Consider the following 14,369-nt stretch of genomic DNA (forward strand, 5'->3'; position numbering starts at 1 on the left):
GTTCAAAGTTAGGGTTATCATCAGGAGTCCCATGTGTTTTATGTCAGTTTAGCTATGTATCTATGCATGCATGCATCCATCCAAACATCCACCCATGTACTCACCCACCCAACCACCTCTGTCTGGAATTTAGTGACTTTTCCTACACTGCCTTTTGGGATGGACTGTCATCACAGGTCCAAGGCCTCCAACAACAGTGTACTACTACTCAAACAAGTCACATGGCTATTGTACAAAGCAACTGCTGCTAGGGCAGCCTGACTTTGCCAAGTGAGTTCTTCTTATGAAGAAAACAATTTGCTAAGTTCTCCTTGTACCCAAACTGTAAGAGTGGTTAATAGTCTGTCTCCCTTTTACAATCTCTTACATATTCTGTAAAAGGAGCTACCCTTATCTCTTTGGATGACCTACTAAACTTTAGAGGTCTATTTTTGTTTGTTTTTCCACTATCTTTCCTTTTAGTTTAATCAAAAGAAACTTTTTAAAACACTTCACTTAAGGAAATCACACGGTCATTTAATTAATATTGCAGAAAGCTTTTTGTAATGGAGAAAAATCCAAGATTAGTAAGTCAAAAGATCTATGTTTCAGCTTAGTACAGTCAAACAAAATATTTATTGTAAAATGGCAATGGTAAAAAAAACCACCACAAAGGTTACCAAGGAGTCATAAAGGTGAAGAATAAGTACAATTTAATCAGCAAAGCAGAAGTGCTACTCAAGATGCTGGGAAATAGGCACTTATGGAAAAAAACAATTCAGCTGTGCAACACTGACTGTAGCTCACAGGAGCAGCAATCATTTTCAGTTGCTTCAATTTACTACTGGAAAGAAACCAAACTCTTTGTAATAGCATACAAAAAAAAACTGAAACACTTAGGAATCAATCAATCAAACAAAGAAAGTAAAAGATCCATACATTGAAAATTACAGTAGGATGAAAAAGGAGACTGAAAAGGGTATCAGAAAATGGAAACATCTCTTGTTCAAGGGAGGGAAGAACCAACACAATCTTGGGTTGTATCCAAGATTTAGTGAAAATAGCCAACCTCCCAAAATGGTTATACAGATTTAATGCAATCCCAATCAAAATATCACTAGCATACCTCACATAACTAGAGAAAACATTCCTAAAATTCTTTTGGAAACGGAAGAGACCTAGAATCTCAAAGGCAGTCCTGGGCAACAAAGGCAAGGAAGAGGCATCACAATCCCTGACCGGAAATCATACTATAAAACTACTGTAATAAAATAAGGATGATACTGGCAAAAAATAGCTCAGAGGACCAGTGGAACAGATTAGAAGATGTGGAGACAACTACAGGCACACTCAGTCACCTTATCTTTGAAAAAGGGGCCAAATACGTTCACTAGAAGAAAGATGGCCTCTTTAATAAATGGTTCTGGAAAAACTGGCTTTCCACATGCTGAAAACTAAGCCTAGATCCATGTCTGTCACCATGCACTAAAGTCAAAATAGATCAAGGTCTAAATACTAAAACAGAAACACTAAACCTGCTGAAAGAGAAAATAGGTAGAACTTTTGAAGACATAGGTGTAGGCAGAGAGTTCATGAACAAAACCCAGTTCACAGGGGAAATACTACAAAGAATCAACAACTGGGATATCATTTTATATTAGAAAGCTTTTGCAAAACAAATGAAATCACTCAGTGAAAAAATAGCTTAAAAAATGGAAAAAAATTATAGCCAGTTGTCCCTGAGACAAAGGACTTAAATCTATAACATACAAAGAACTGAAAAACCTCAGATCCCCCAAATTTAAAGACCCAATCCAAAAATGGGCAGCTGAGATGAATACACACTTCTCAGATTAAGAAATATGAATGGCAAATAAATATATGAAAAAATGTTCAACATCATTGGTCATTCGAGAAATGCAAACTAAAACAACACTGAGATTCCATTTCACCCCAGAAAGAATGGTTATCATCAAGGAATCAATAACAAATGTGGAGGGGCTGTGGGGAAAAAGGAACACTTTTCCACTTCTGGTGGGTGTATAGACTGGAAACCACTATGGAAATCAGTCTGGAGATTCCTCAGAAAACTAGGACTAGAAGTGCCATTCACCCCAGCTATTCCCCTTCTGGGTATTCTCCCAGAAGAATTAAAAATGTCATACTACAGTGATATATGTACACCCATGTTTATAGCAGCACAATTTGTCATTGCTAAATCTTGGAAACAACCCAAATGCCCATCAACTGAGGAATGGATAAAAAGATGTGGTATTTTTATATAACAGAGTATTACTCAGTTATAAAAAAGATAAACTCGAAGCTTTTATAGGCAAATGGATGCAACTAGAGACCATACTCTTACGCGAAATAAATCAGGCACATGTGTAAACATTGTATCGTCTCCCTAGTGTAAGAACCTGAAAGAGTGAATAAAACCCAAAAGGTACAATAGAGATTATGAGAGGGAAAGAAATTGCTCAAAGGGAAGGAACAACTGGGATGAGGGAAAGGAGAAAAAGAAAGGAAGGGTATATATATATATATATATATACACACAGAAGAATAGCTGGGATAACTGTACTGCTGATGTCTATTGGTTTATTGAAAGAAACAGTTAATGCTTAATTTTTTTACCAGTTTTGCGTGCTTATATCTAGTAATCTGAACAACTAATTTGAAGACAACAATATGCAATGTAACAACCCTTGGTGAATTCTTACCATCTTGTTTAGTGAAGCTCTGTATCATTTCTAATGTTTTTATTATTATTATTTTCATTCTCTTTAATGGTTTGATCAATCTTGCATTCTTACATCTTGTAATCTGGAGCAACTTCATTGAAGATAACAGTATGTAATATAACAATCACTGTTAATTCCTATCATTGTTTTAAAACCCTGTATCATTTTTATAGTTTCATATTGTTTTGTTTTTGTCTATGTTGCTGTTACTTTGTTATTTTTAAATTCTCTTTAAAATAAAAAAATGATTTTAGAGTTTCTAGGTAAAACTTCAAAAAAACCTTCATTGAGAATAGTAGGAAAGTATACATCATCTCTCACGTATAGTCTGAGGAAATATTTAATTTTAAGATCATTTTTCCTGCTTTTTATGTATTGAAAAGTAAGAAAGGAAGAAAAAAACTACCCCTCTCCCAACAGAGTCTTGTGTGGTTCACTGCTTTGGAGTGAATGTTAAGAGTACTACCTTCTCTGACACAGTCCCTATCTTAGGGTCTTTTAAATAACTTACTTATTCTAGGATTAAGATAAATTAGAATTGGATGAGATCAAACATTATAAAAGATAACTAAAGTAGTATTTTAAGATGAGGAAAAATTGCTATATAGAGAAAATATTACACTTATTTATAAATTGCTGATTGATGCTCTTGATTTAATATCATTGCTACATTTAAATATATTTTTATTTCTTTATAACTACTGTCAATGTCATAATAGTGATAGTTTCTATCACTAATTGGAATAAATATTTTCCTATGTAGGGCTGAACTGGTAACTTAATGCTTTTCGGGTAAATGGGAAATTGTTCATTAATCCCCCAATTTTTTCTCTGTTCAGCATGCATTTTTATGTGCCAAAGACCTGAGATTATGGAAGGTAACATGGTCATTTGGTAAAATTAGTAAGGTATAACACAGTGCTTTGAGAAAGATGAGAGGTGTTTGCAATTTGTGCAGTGTACTCCTCTGTGGTGGAACTTCAAAATCAGCCACTGACAATGCTACATTGTGGCTTTAACAATAAATTGTCACGGTTTCCAGGATCTACATATGTGACAGTCATTAATTTGGGCTTTCCTATCAAAATTATAATTTGACAGGGACTACAGTGTTGCAATACTTAGTTGAAAAAATGACTACGGAGGATTATTTCAACTAAGTGATTGAAATATTCTGCAAACTATCAGAATTAAAATGATATAATTGACAAAAAGTAGAACAAAGACTCACAAAATACTTTGTCAACAAGTCATTTCTAACAGCAGGTTGAGTACAAAGTATCTTTTGAAATTCACTTTGTGTTTAGGAATCAGACTGTGATAGCTAACTGTTGTGTCAAGTAACTTGAGTAAGCCATGCCCAACTGATTTGATCAGCAGCCTGGGTGTGGCTGAGGGATTTACTGAAGACAGAAGCCCCACCCTGGGTGTGAATGGCACCAACCAATAAACTTGTGGTTTGAAGGGAATGAAAAGGGGAACAAACAAGGAAGTCTTGCTTCCATTGCTTCTATTTCTTAAAAGGAGCTCATCTTTGCCTCGGACTTCAGATTCCTGATACCAGTGCAGACTCTTCGACCTGAGAGACTTACGTGGGACTCTACGGTGAGCTCCAGGTCCTTGACCTTCGACTGGATCCTTCAGATCCCCAGCGCACAGATGGCCCATTTGCATTCATCCACACCTGACTCTGTGGGTGGCCACCATAAGCACACCTTGTAAACCCTTATTTATATATCTTACATTAAATGTGCCTCTCCAGTGAGCACTGACTGATACAAATGTTAATGAGGCTCTGCTCACACTCAGTTTTTCAGAATGAAGATCCAACATTTATAATGGTACTATATTTTGGTCTACCAGAGCTTCACAGATTTAAATAAGAAACTCTGCATCTTTTACAACACAAAGACTCATTAGTTTTTTGGTTTATTTTCATCTCTCTTCCTGGAGGATGCACACAGATATAGTGCCAAGATTTGTGCAAATGTTTTCAAGCACTGTGTACACTCTTGCCCACATGGACCTGTTTCTCTTTTGTAACCCAAAACATCCGTTATCATTTCATGGCTTGTGACCCTGAGGCTCACAAATCCGTATTATTCCTACAGTGTTTCTAAGAGTGAAAATAGGTGTTTGGCATCTTAATATATAGTTTTTGTTAAATTTGAGGCTATAATTTATATTTAATATCATGGTAAATAAAAAAATAAGTACACCAATCTTAAGCATTCTGGTCAAAATTACTACAAATTATTTTGCATGTGAAAAGAAAAAGTTTAATATCTAGTTGGAAATTTCAGTTTTTTTAACAAGTCACGTTACATGTTATTAGGGTTACTTCAGCAGCAAACCACAAATGTTCAAATACCATCACGCCTAGGTTTTACATTTTTGTTTTTTTGTTGGTTTTTTTTCCAGTACCGGAAATCGAACTCACGACCTTGTGCCTGCCAGGCAGGCGCTGTGCTGCTGAGCTAAATCTCCAGCCCCTCGCCTAGGTTTTATGATGTTTGACTTTAGAATCAACATTTGGTCATTTTCATTATTAATTAATAAGTTTGATAAAAATTCCAATTCGTCATTTATAAGAGGAGAGAATATTTATAATACAGGTATACAATATTTTGAAATTTCAGCAGTCTAAAGTTTTATTCACCATTTGCTTTTAAATAATGAACTAAATTAATCTAGTTTAAGTTATCTAAATGTAAAAAGAAAAAAACAACTTATTAACCAATATAGCCACTAAGAAATAAATTATCAAAAAACATGAGCAACTTCCTCCTTCCATTACAAATGATCAAAAACCACATGTAAAAATATAGTATTTCCCTAATCAACTGAAAACAAAATATACTAGGTAAAAGACTAGTAACTCCAAAAGAGACATAACACAAAAATGATCCAGGCATACTTTAGGTAGAAGTGACAAGCATATTTCTTTTATTGTTATTGGTGTTTCCAGTATGTTCCAGTAATGGCAGCATCTGCTCTTATTTGATCCCACTCTTAGCCATGGTCTGAGCCCTGCACACACCCTTCCCCTTCACCTCAAAGGGAACACCTTTGTATGTGGCCACACAGTCGTCACTGGTATACAGGTCAGGCTGGATTTGCTCCCAAATCTTCTTTTTAGGATTTAGCTCCTTGTCGGGCTCTCCTGTTGGGAGAGAAAAATCAATTAATCAATCAATCAATCAAGAAAAACCAACCAACAAATATACAGAAATATAAAAGCAAGCAGCCCCAAGGGTTCATAGTGAACTGTCTTGACAGCACTTTCCAATCTTTAACCTCATCAAAATTTCAATATTTATTTTATTTTTATGATGTCAGCAGTTTAAATTCTTAATTGGTAAAACAGATTTTAATCATTTCCTTATGAGTGTTAAATAGTTTTTATTTGTTATCATAGTATTTTTGCGGTAAAATAGCTCAATGAATTTATTCCTCAAACTATTAAAAATGTAAAATACTTATTTTATTGTTACATATAAAGAAAAACTGTGTAGATGAGGGCAAATTTTGACATGCTACGTTTTTTCATTTGGCAGAAAGAGCTTATGCTTTATCTACGTTTCAACATAGAACGATGGCTTAAGTGTTCGGATTGTCCAGCTGGATAAGAAAACTGCTTTGGACTTCATTTGCTATCCTTTGTAGGAAGGAAAGAGACAGAGGGAGTAGTGAGGACACAGGACCAGCATTTTCCAAACCCTGGGAACATGTTTTTTCACACTTACACAACAGCCTCGATTCTCCTTTTAAACATAAGGAAATCAAAGGAGAGAGAAAAGTTGCTGGAAGTCACAGAATCAAGTGGGCCAGGATTTGTTGTCAAAGTTCATGTTCTGCTACTGAAGCACTCTATGTCCTGAAAAATTAAGCCTTTGAAAAGAAGAAAGTCTTTGCCTGTGTGGATAATCCCCCTAATCTCTACTTATAGTAACTCATGCTATAAACTTTACAACCCATAGAAGACAAGTAAGTAGACTATAACTGGTCTGGGCTTAAAGACAAAAGAATTCTATTTAATGATAAAAAAGCTGAGAGTAAAGTTTAATGCAAGTTTAGCTAGACTTTAATAATACTTGGAATGAAGAAGCAGTTCAGGAAAAAATGAGGAAAAGTGATTCATCTCTTAATTAGGCATTAAGAGCTACAGAGCTTCTGGATCTTTTCCCCAGTGACTCTTAAGTAGAAATCTCTTGGTATTACTTTATCTTTTAATTAGCAGAACTACCTAAATCTCATATTTGGGTTACATCTTATTAGCTAAAGTAGAATCTATTCTCTGTCCTTCATTAGTTCTTCAGAGACTGTGAAACTGGACATGCATTGCTCTCTACAGATTTTCTAAGATACCAGTACAGTTAACTGCATGACGTCTATAGTAGGAGAACATGCAATGAAATATAAGTGAAAGATGAATGTAGATGACTTCTCTTTCCCCTTTAGGATCACTTGACTAGACAAGAGAGAAATTCTAACAAACAGAATGGAAAAGATGACCATGTGCAAGTGTACTTCCCCCTAGATGTACAAGATTTTTACCTTTTTCTAAAACATTCTTGAGTCTAAAAGCTTCATCTGGAGAACAGGTTTTGTGGGGAAGTGTGCACTCCAGAATGCTGGCGAGATCAATGCAGAGCTAACAGAGTAGACCAAGCGTGCATTCAGATCTGCAGCCTTCCTCCAGAAAATACTGCCAAACCAGGAAGTTCAGGAAATAGGGTGTCTCGATGTCATGTGCAAGTTCCTTACTAAACAGTGAGAGTAAATTCTTGCAGAATGGAAGACAAAAATCCCAAGAAAAGCTGTGGTATAGCACAAAACTCAGCTTCCTTATTTTGTGTACACAATAGTCACACTCTCATGCACACAAAATATTATTCACAATCATATACAAGATAAATGCATACAATCTGCTATGCTGGTACCACACTAAGTGCTTTACACATATTCACTCATTCAGTCTTCTCAGTGCATATTTAATATATAACACTGTGATCATCTTACAGAGGATGAAACAAAGGCACAAAGGTTACAGCTAAGAATTGAAAAAACCAAGAGTGGGCAGTTTCAAAAGTTAAAGGTCAGAAAACTCATGACAGAGGGACCACTGAAATCTCCTCACAGATACAAACACTGAGGCTCAGGAAGGTTCCCAGGCCCCCAAGTCCTCAAAGAGTGAAGACCTGAAAATGCTGTACTTCACACACAATTTCAATGATTTTCAAAAGGCAAAGATGTGAACTAAAAATAAATTAAAACTAATAACAGGAATCTCTAAAGCTTGAATGCTACTGTTAAAAAAGGATTCAATTCTTGATCACTATGTATGTAGTTGGGAGACTTTAACGAATCATTAAATGAAACAAAAAATTATGAAAGGGCTTAATAAAGAAGTGTTAGACAGATATCTATTATAAATATCAGTGCTAGAAAGTTAGCACTTTCAATTTTCAAAGCTAATTTTAGCAGCAGATATTCCACATTCTAAAATTTACAATCTTACTTGTCTGTAACTATATGAGGAAAAAAATTACATTTTTTTTTTTTTTTGGTTTTTCTCCGGCACCGGGAACCAAACTCACGACCTTGCGCTTGCCAGGCAGGCGCTTTGCCGCTGAGCTAAATCCCCAGCCCCTGAAAAAAATTACATTTTAAAGATGCAAATTATCTTAAGAATAAGTAACTATTATTACAGACATATGTTGTTTTATTATGCTTTGCTTCATTGAACTTTGGAGATATTTTGGTTTTTATAAATTAGAAGTCTGTGGCAACCCTGTCTTCGGTGAGTCTAGCAGTGCCATCTCTCTGAAAGTGTGCACTCACTGAGTCTGTGTTGTATTTTGCTAGCTCTCTCAAGATTTCAAGCTTTCTATTTGTTATGGTGATGGGTAATCAGTGATCTTTCATGTTGTGACTACAATTGTTTTAGGGCCCTACAAACCATGTCCAAATAATGCAGCAAACTTGAACTGATACATGTGCGTGTGTGACAAGTTTCCTGACTTGTACCTCCCCTCCACCTCTGTCCCTCACCTTCAATACTGTACTGAAACTATACTGAACTTCACTACTGGACTAGACTGGACAAAATTAGGCCAATTAATTACCCTACAACAGCCTCTAAGTGACCATGGGACAGGAATAGTCACCTGACTTACTTTATATCAAAGCTGAAAGTGATTAAGCTCAACAAGGAAGGTATGCTGGCACCTGAAATACGCCCAAGGCTAGGATTCTTATGACAAATAGTCGAGGTGTAAACGCACAGGAAGGGTCCTTGAAGAAAATTAGAAGTGGTACTCCAATGAACACATGAATGATAAGAAAGTGCGATGTCTTTACTGCTGATATAGAGAAAGTTGGAGTGGTCCAGAGAGATCAAACATTCCCTTAAAACACAGGTCTAATCCCAAGTAAGGCCCTCACTCTGCAAATCCACGAAGGCTGAGTGAGGTGAGGAAGTGCAGAAGAGAAGTTTGAAAGCAGCAGAGACTGGTTCATGGGAGGGAAGGAAAGAAGTTTCAGGATCTTGAGCTCCAGCCAGTTCCCAGAAGATTCAGCCAAGTGATGAAGGTGGCTACACTAGGCCACAGATTTGCAGTGTGGACACAATAGCTCTATGCTGGAAGAAGATGCCACTTAGCACTTTCGTGACCAGAGAAAAGTCAACAGATGGCTTCAAAGAACAGGCTGGCTCTCTTCTTGTTAGGGGCCAAGACAGCTATGACTTTAAGGTGAACCCAGTGCTCAATACGGTTCCCAAAATCCTAGAGCCTTAAGAATTACACTAAATGCATTCTGTCCATGCCCTATAAATGGAACAGCACATCTGTTTACAACATGGTTCACAGAATACATTAAGCCCACTGTTCAGACTACTACTCACAAAAACCAACTCTCCTCAAAATATTCTTTCCAGTCAGCGAAGAGCTCTGATGAAGATATAAAATGCAATTCCCACTGTTTTTAGGTCTGTTAACAGTGTCCATCCTTTCAGCTCAAGGAAGAATTGCAACTTTCAAATTTTATCACTTAAAAATTGCATTTTGTAAGTCTATTGCTACCATGGGTAGTAACTCCTCTGATAGATCCAGGCAAAATAAATTGAAAACTTTCTGCCAATAGTTCACTATTCTACACCTCATTCAATCCACTCATGACGCACAGGAAGAGACAAAATATCAGCATCAACAGGGCTTTAGAAGATGCGATTCCAAACCTCATGGATAACTTTGACAGGCTCCAGGCTTCAGTGGGAAGGAACTGCACTTCGGTAGAAACAACAGCAAGAGAACTGGAGCTGTTGGAAGTGGAGCCTGAATCCCAGGATAAAATTTTAATGTGTAAGGAGTTTTTCTTCTTAGGGCTGAACAAAGAAAAAGGCTTTCTGAGATGCAATGAATGCTAGAAATGATACCACAGCATTCAAAATATTATACAGATTTAGGTAAGAATGTAGTGGCAGTCAGCATTTGAGAGGATACAGTTCAGTTTTGCAAAGAGGTCTATTATAAATGCTATCGAACAGTAACGTATGCTACAGAGAAACCCTTCATGACAGGAAGATTCAGTCAGTGTGGGAAATGTCACTACTGTCTTATTCTAATAAAGAATAGCCACCCCAGCCTTTGGCAACCACTATCCTGATCAGGCAGCAATCATAACACTTAGGTGAGATCCTCCAGCAGGTAAAAGATTGTGATTGACCAAAGGCTCAAAGGATTACTAGCACTTTCACCAATAAGCATTTTTGGTTTGTTTGTTTGGTTTTTTGAGACAGGAGCTCACTCTGTAGTGCAGGCTGGCCCTGAACTCACTATGTCGCTCACGCTGGCCTCAAACTGTTAGCAATCCTCTTGCCTCAGCCTCCTGAGTGCTGGGATTACAGGGGTGCGCCACCACACCTGGCCCTAATAACTGTTTTTAAAACTAAGGTACATCTGTTGTTCTTACCCATAATGTCATTACACACTGAGTAGTCATAATACAGTGTAAAATAACTTTTATATGTATTAGGAAGCCAAAACATTGGTGGGATTTGCTTTATTGCCATATTTACTTATTGTGCTATTCTAGGATTGAGCCTGCACTATCTCCAAGGTATACCTGTACTTTGAAAGTTTTTCAGACCACTAAAAATTACAGATTATAATTGAAAATTCTCACATATGAGCACTGAATAGCAGTTTGTGTTGAAAAGGTCTCAGATGTCACATTAACTTTCTGGCTTACTGAAAATGCTTCTCAACTTACTCCTTAGTAGGATACAGTAAGTATTTGAAATAAGAGGTTGAGTCACCTCCTCTGAAGAAATAAACATCAGGTTTTAAAGAATCTCTGTTTTTAATGAATTTCTATATTTTCCAGAGAAGTCTACTATCTTCTCCTTACGCTAAACCATTCTAAATCTCATTTTCTGTCTCTCTTTTAGCATGGCTATCAAAAGGTAAGTGGTGATATCAACACAAGTTCTTAAAGCTAAAAACCACACAGCCCCTGACATTGTTAAACATACCATTGTAGTATGTTTGGTACCAATGGTAGCTAATAACTACCATTTGGAAATGGTTATACATATTGTAAAAGAATTAATTATTGAGAGATTATTTTAGGCAACTCATTCTAAATAAAACATACAGGAAACAGGAACTTGTTTAAAAAGGAGAAAGTCCAAAAAAGTTTGTACAGATGTAAAAAGCTGTAGTCATCTTCTCAGCATGTCAAACTTCTAAAAAGCAAGAAATACAAATCTAGAATTCTAGGCATTTTGAGGTTTGGAGTAAGAACCAGAAATTTCATTTTAATGAGGCTATGCCTTTGCACAGAATGTTCACTAATCATTAACTTCCTTTGGACATCTGGAATGGCCATAATAACTTTAGTGCTAGTTTCATTATTTCATGTTTGATTAAAACATGAAATGTGAAAACTGATTTTCTGAATTATAATCATGGTTACAATCACCAACTGTGGATACAGCATTGTAAAGAATGCGTTAGTTCATTCTACAAATCTAATCTATACACAGAAATGGTTGGGTGGTTTCATAGGAATGATCTTCACAATAATGAAAGAAGATACTCAGGTGTGTTCTCCAAAAAGTGTAGTTTTAAATATTTTAGAAATAGGTTTTTAAAAATTTATTTACTGAGACTCAGAAGCCCCGGGGACTGCTCTCACTGGGGTGGGCTTGCTCCCCCTCCCTGGGCGCACCCTGCGCCAAGTGAGCCAGTGCTCCAAGAGCTGCTGGCCCCATGATTTGAGTCCATGCTTTACTCCCACCACCACGGTTCCCAGCTGAAACTTGCGGAGATAGCCAAGTATTTCACATCTACTTCCTGGGGGAAGAGCGGGTGACCTAGGACCCCGCCACCATTACAGTCTGAGTCTCTGCCCTCCGTACACCCATGGCAGACAGGAGGTCCTCACTCAGAAGCCCCAGGGACTGCTCTCGCTCTCGCTGGGGTTCGCATGTGGGCCTTCCCTGTGCACACCCTGCGCTGAGTGAGCAAATGCTCCAAGAGCTGCTGGTCCCGCGGATCGAGTCCGTGCTTTACTCCCACCACCACGGTTTCCAGCTGAAACTCGCAGAGACAGCCAGAGGAGGAGGTCCTCACACAGAAGCCCCAGGGACTGTGCTCAGTGGGGTACGCTTGCGGCCCCTCCCTGCACGAGCCCTGCGCCCAGTGAGAGAGTCCAAGCTGCTCAAGAGCTGCAGGTCCCACGGATCAAGTCCGTGCTTTACTCCCACCGCCACAGTTCCCAGCTGAAACCTGTGGAGATAGCCAGGTATCTCCCATCTACTTCCTGGGGGCAGGGCAGGCGACCCAGGACCCTGCCACCATTACACTCTCAATTTCTGCCCTCCATGCACCTGCAGCAGACAGGAGGTCCTCACTCAGATGCCTCGGGGATTGCTCTCACTGGGATTCACGTGTGGGCCCTCCCTGTGCGCCCTGTGCCAAGTGAATGAGTGCTCCAAGAGTTGATGGTCCAGTGGTCCAAGTCCATGCAATACTTGCGCCCGGACCCCCTGGGGGGCAGCAGGCACTAGCAGTCTGTGATTGCTGTCTGTCTGGCCTGCATCTAGTTCCTACATGTGTCCTGAACTCACTGGGGACACAGAATCAGGTGGTTCACAAACTGTCAAACCTGCAGTTTGTGTCTCGGTTTGGCCTGTACCCTGAGCTGCCTGAGGACACAGGTCCACTGGACCGGGATTGTCACACCAGTGCAACCCGAGTCTGGGCCATGCACGTGCCCTGAACTGCAAGGGGATGCTGGATCAGATGGTCTGCCATCAGCTGACACCAATGCCCGCGTCTGAGTCCTGGGATAACTAGATACAAATCAACAACTGCCGGAAAACCCCAGACTAAGTAGTGCTTCTCAGGGGTCACTGAGGGGCAAACCTGACCAACAGGAAAACTAGGGACACTAGTAACCTTTTCTGTGTAGCCACAGAACAGGAAAACTGAGCTTTCTGCATCAGGTAGCAAACATGACAAAACAAAGGACTAAAACACAATCCCAGAACTCCACCCCACTCAGAACAAGTCTAGGAGACATCGACATAGGAGAACTTGGTAAACACATGCCTGAAATAGCTGACATGATTGAAATGAAGTAAAGAAACAACTCCATGAGGCCATAAAAGAGATGAGATCAGAAATAATCTCTCAGGCAAAAAAAGAAATGACAATAATAATGATAAAACTGCTCAGAAAGTCTGAAGAAGAAACATATAATAGAAGAAAAAAGGCAATGGACAGAAGCGTTAAAAGAAAAAAATAGAAAGGACTTCAAACCCATGAACCACACTCAAAGAGACTTCCAGGAATACAAACCTTCCATTGAAAGCTGCCAAAACCACTTGAATGAAGCTGAAGATAGAATCTCACACTTTGAAAACAGCATGGCAGCTAGCAACCGTGAAAGAAAGAATCTCATAAAATCAACAAGGATCCAGGAAAAGGGAATTCAACAGCTGCAAGACAAGGCAAAGAGTAATAATGTACGACTTATAGGAGTCAATGAAAGAGCAGGAGGAAACACAACTGACATAAAAAGATATTTGCAGTAATAATAGCAGAAAATTTCCCAAGCATGGAAACAGAATGTGATATACAGAAAATGAGGCATATAGAACTCTAACCAACCACAACCAAAATAAAACTACACCCAGACATATAGTAGTCAAGTTCCCAGATCCCCAGCAAAAGAACAGAGTATTAAAAGCTGCTAGAGAAAAAAACAGATCACCTATAAAGGAAAGCCCATCAGAACCACAGCAGACTTCTCAGCACAAACCACCCAATTGAGAAGAGCCTGGAGTGAAGTATTTCAGGCCCTGAGACAGAACGGCTTCCAACCAAGACTCATGTCAAACTATCCCTCAAATTCAATGGAGAAATAAAATATTTTCAAGACAAAGAACAATTTAAGAACTTCATGAGTGCCAAGCCAGCATTTCAAAGAGTACTTAAAGATATTCTACACACAGAAAAATCTGATTGCAATTTCTAGAACAACAGTAGAAATGAAACGCCAAAAAGACCAAGCAATTATACAGGTAGAAAAAATAGGACACCAAGGCAAGTAAATAACATGACAATGATAAATCAA

At 38.4% G+C, this 14,369-nt stretch overlaps 1 protein-coding gene across 2 annotated transcripts in view; it reads right to left on the bottom strand.

Annotated features, from left to right (window-relative positions):
* Positions 1-5,640: 5,640 nt before the first annotated feature.
* Aimp1 (aminoacyl tRNA synthetase complex-interacting multifunctional protein 1) overlaps positions 5,641-14,369 on the bottom strand; it is a 34,533-nt gene continuing 25,804 nt past the window's right edge. For both annotated transcript variants that reach the window (XM_005406220.2, XM_005406219.2), the window contains exon 7: positions 5,641-5,886. In XM_005406220.2, the coding sequence (XP_005406277.1) occupies positions 5,720-5,886 (167 nt within the window). In that variant the 3' untranslated portion in view covers positions 5,641-5,719. The remainder of the gene's footprint in view (positions 5,887-14,369) is intronic.

The sequence above is a fragment of the Chinchilla lanigera genome, unplaced genomic scaffold (genome assembly GCF_000276665.1).
Source record: "Chinchilla lanigera isolate Chin_1 unplaced genomic scaffold, ChiLan1.0 scaffold00095, whole genome shotgun sequence".
Taxonomy (NCBI): Eukaryota; Metazoa; Chordata; class Mammalia; order Rodentia; family Chinchillidae; genus Chinchilla; species Chinchilla lanigera.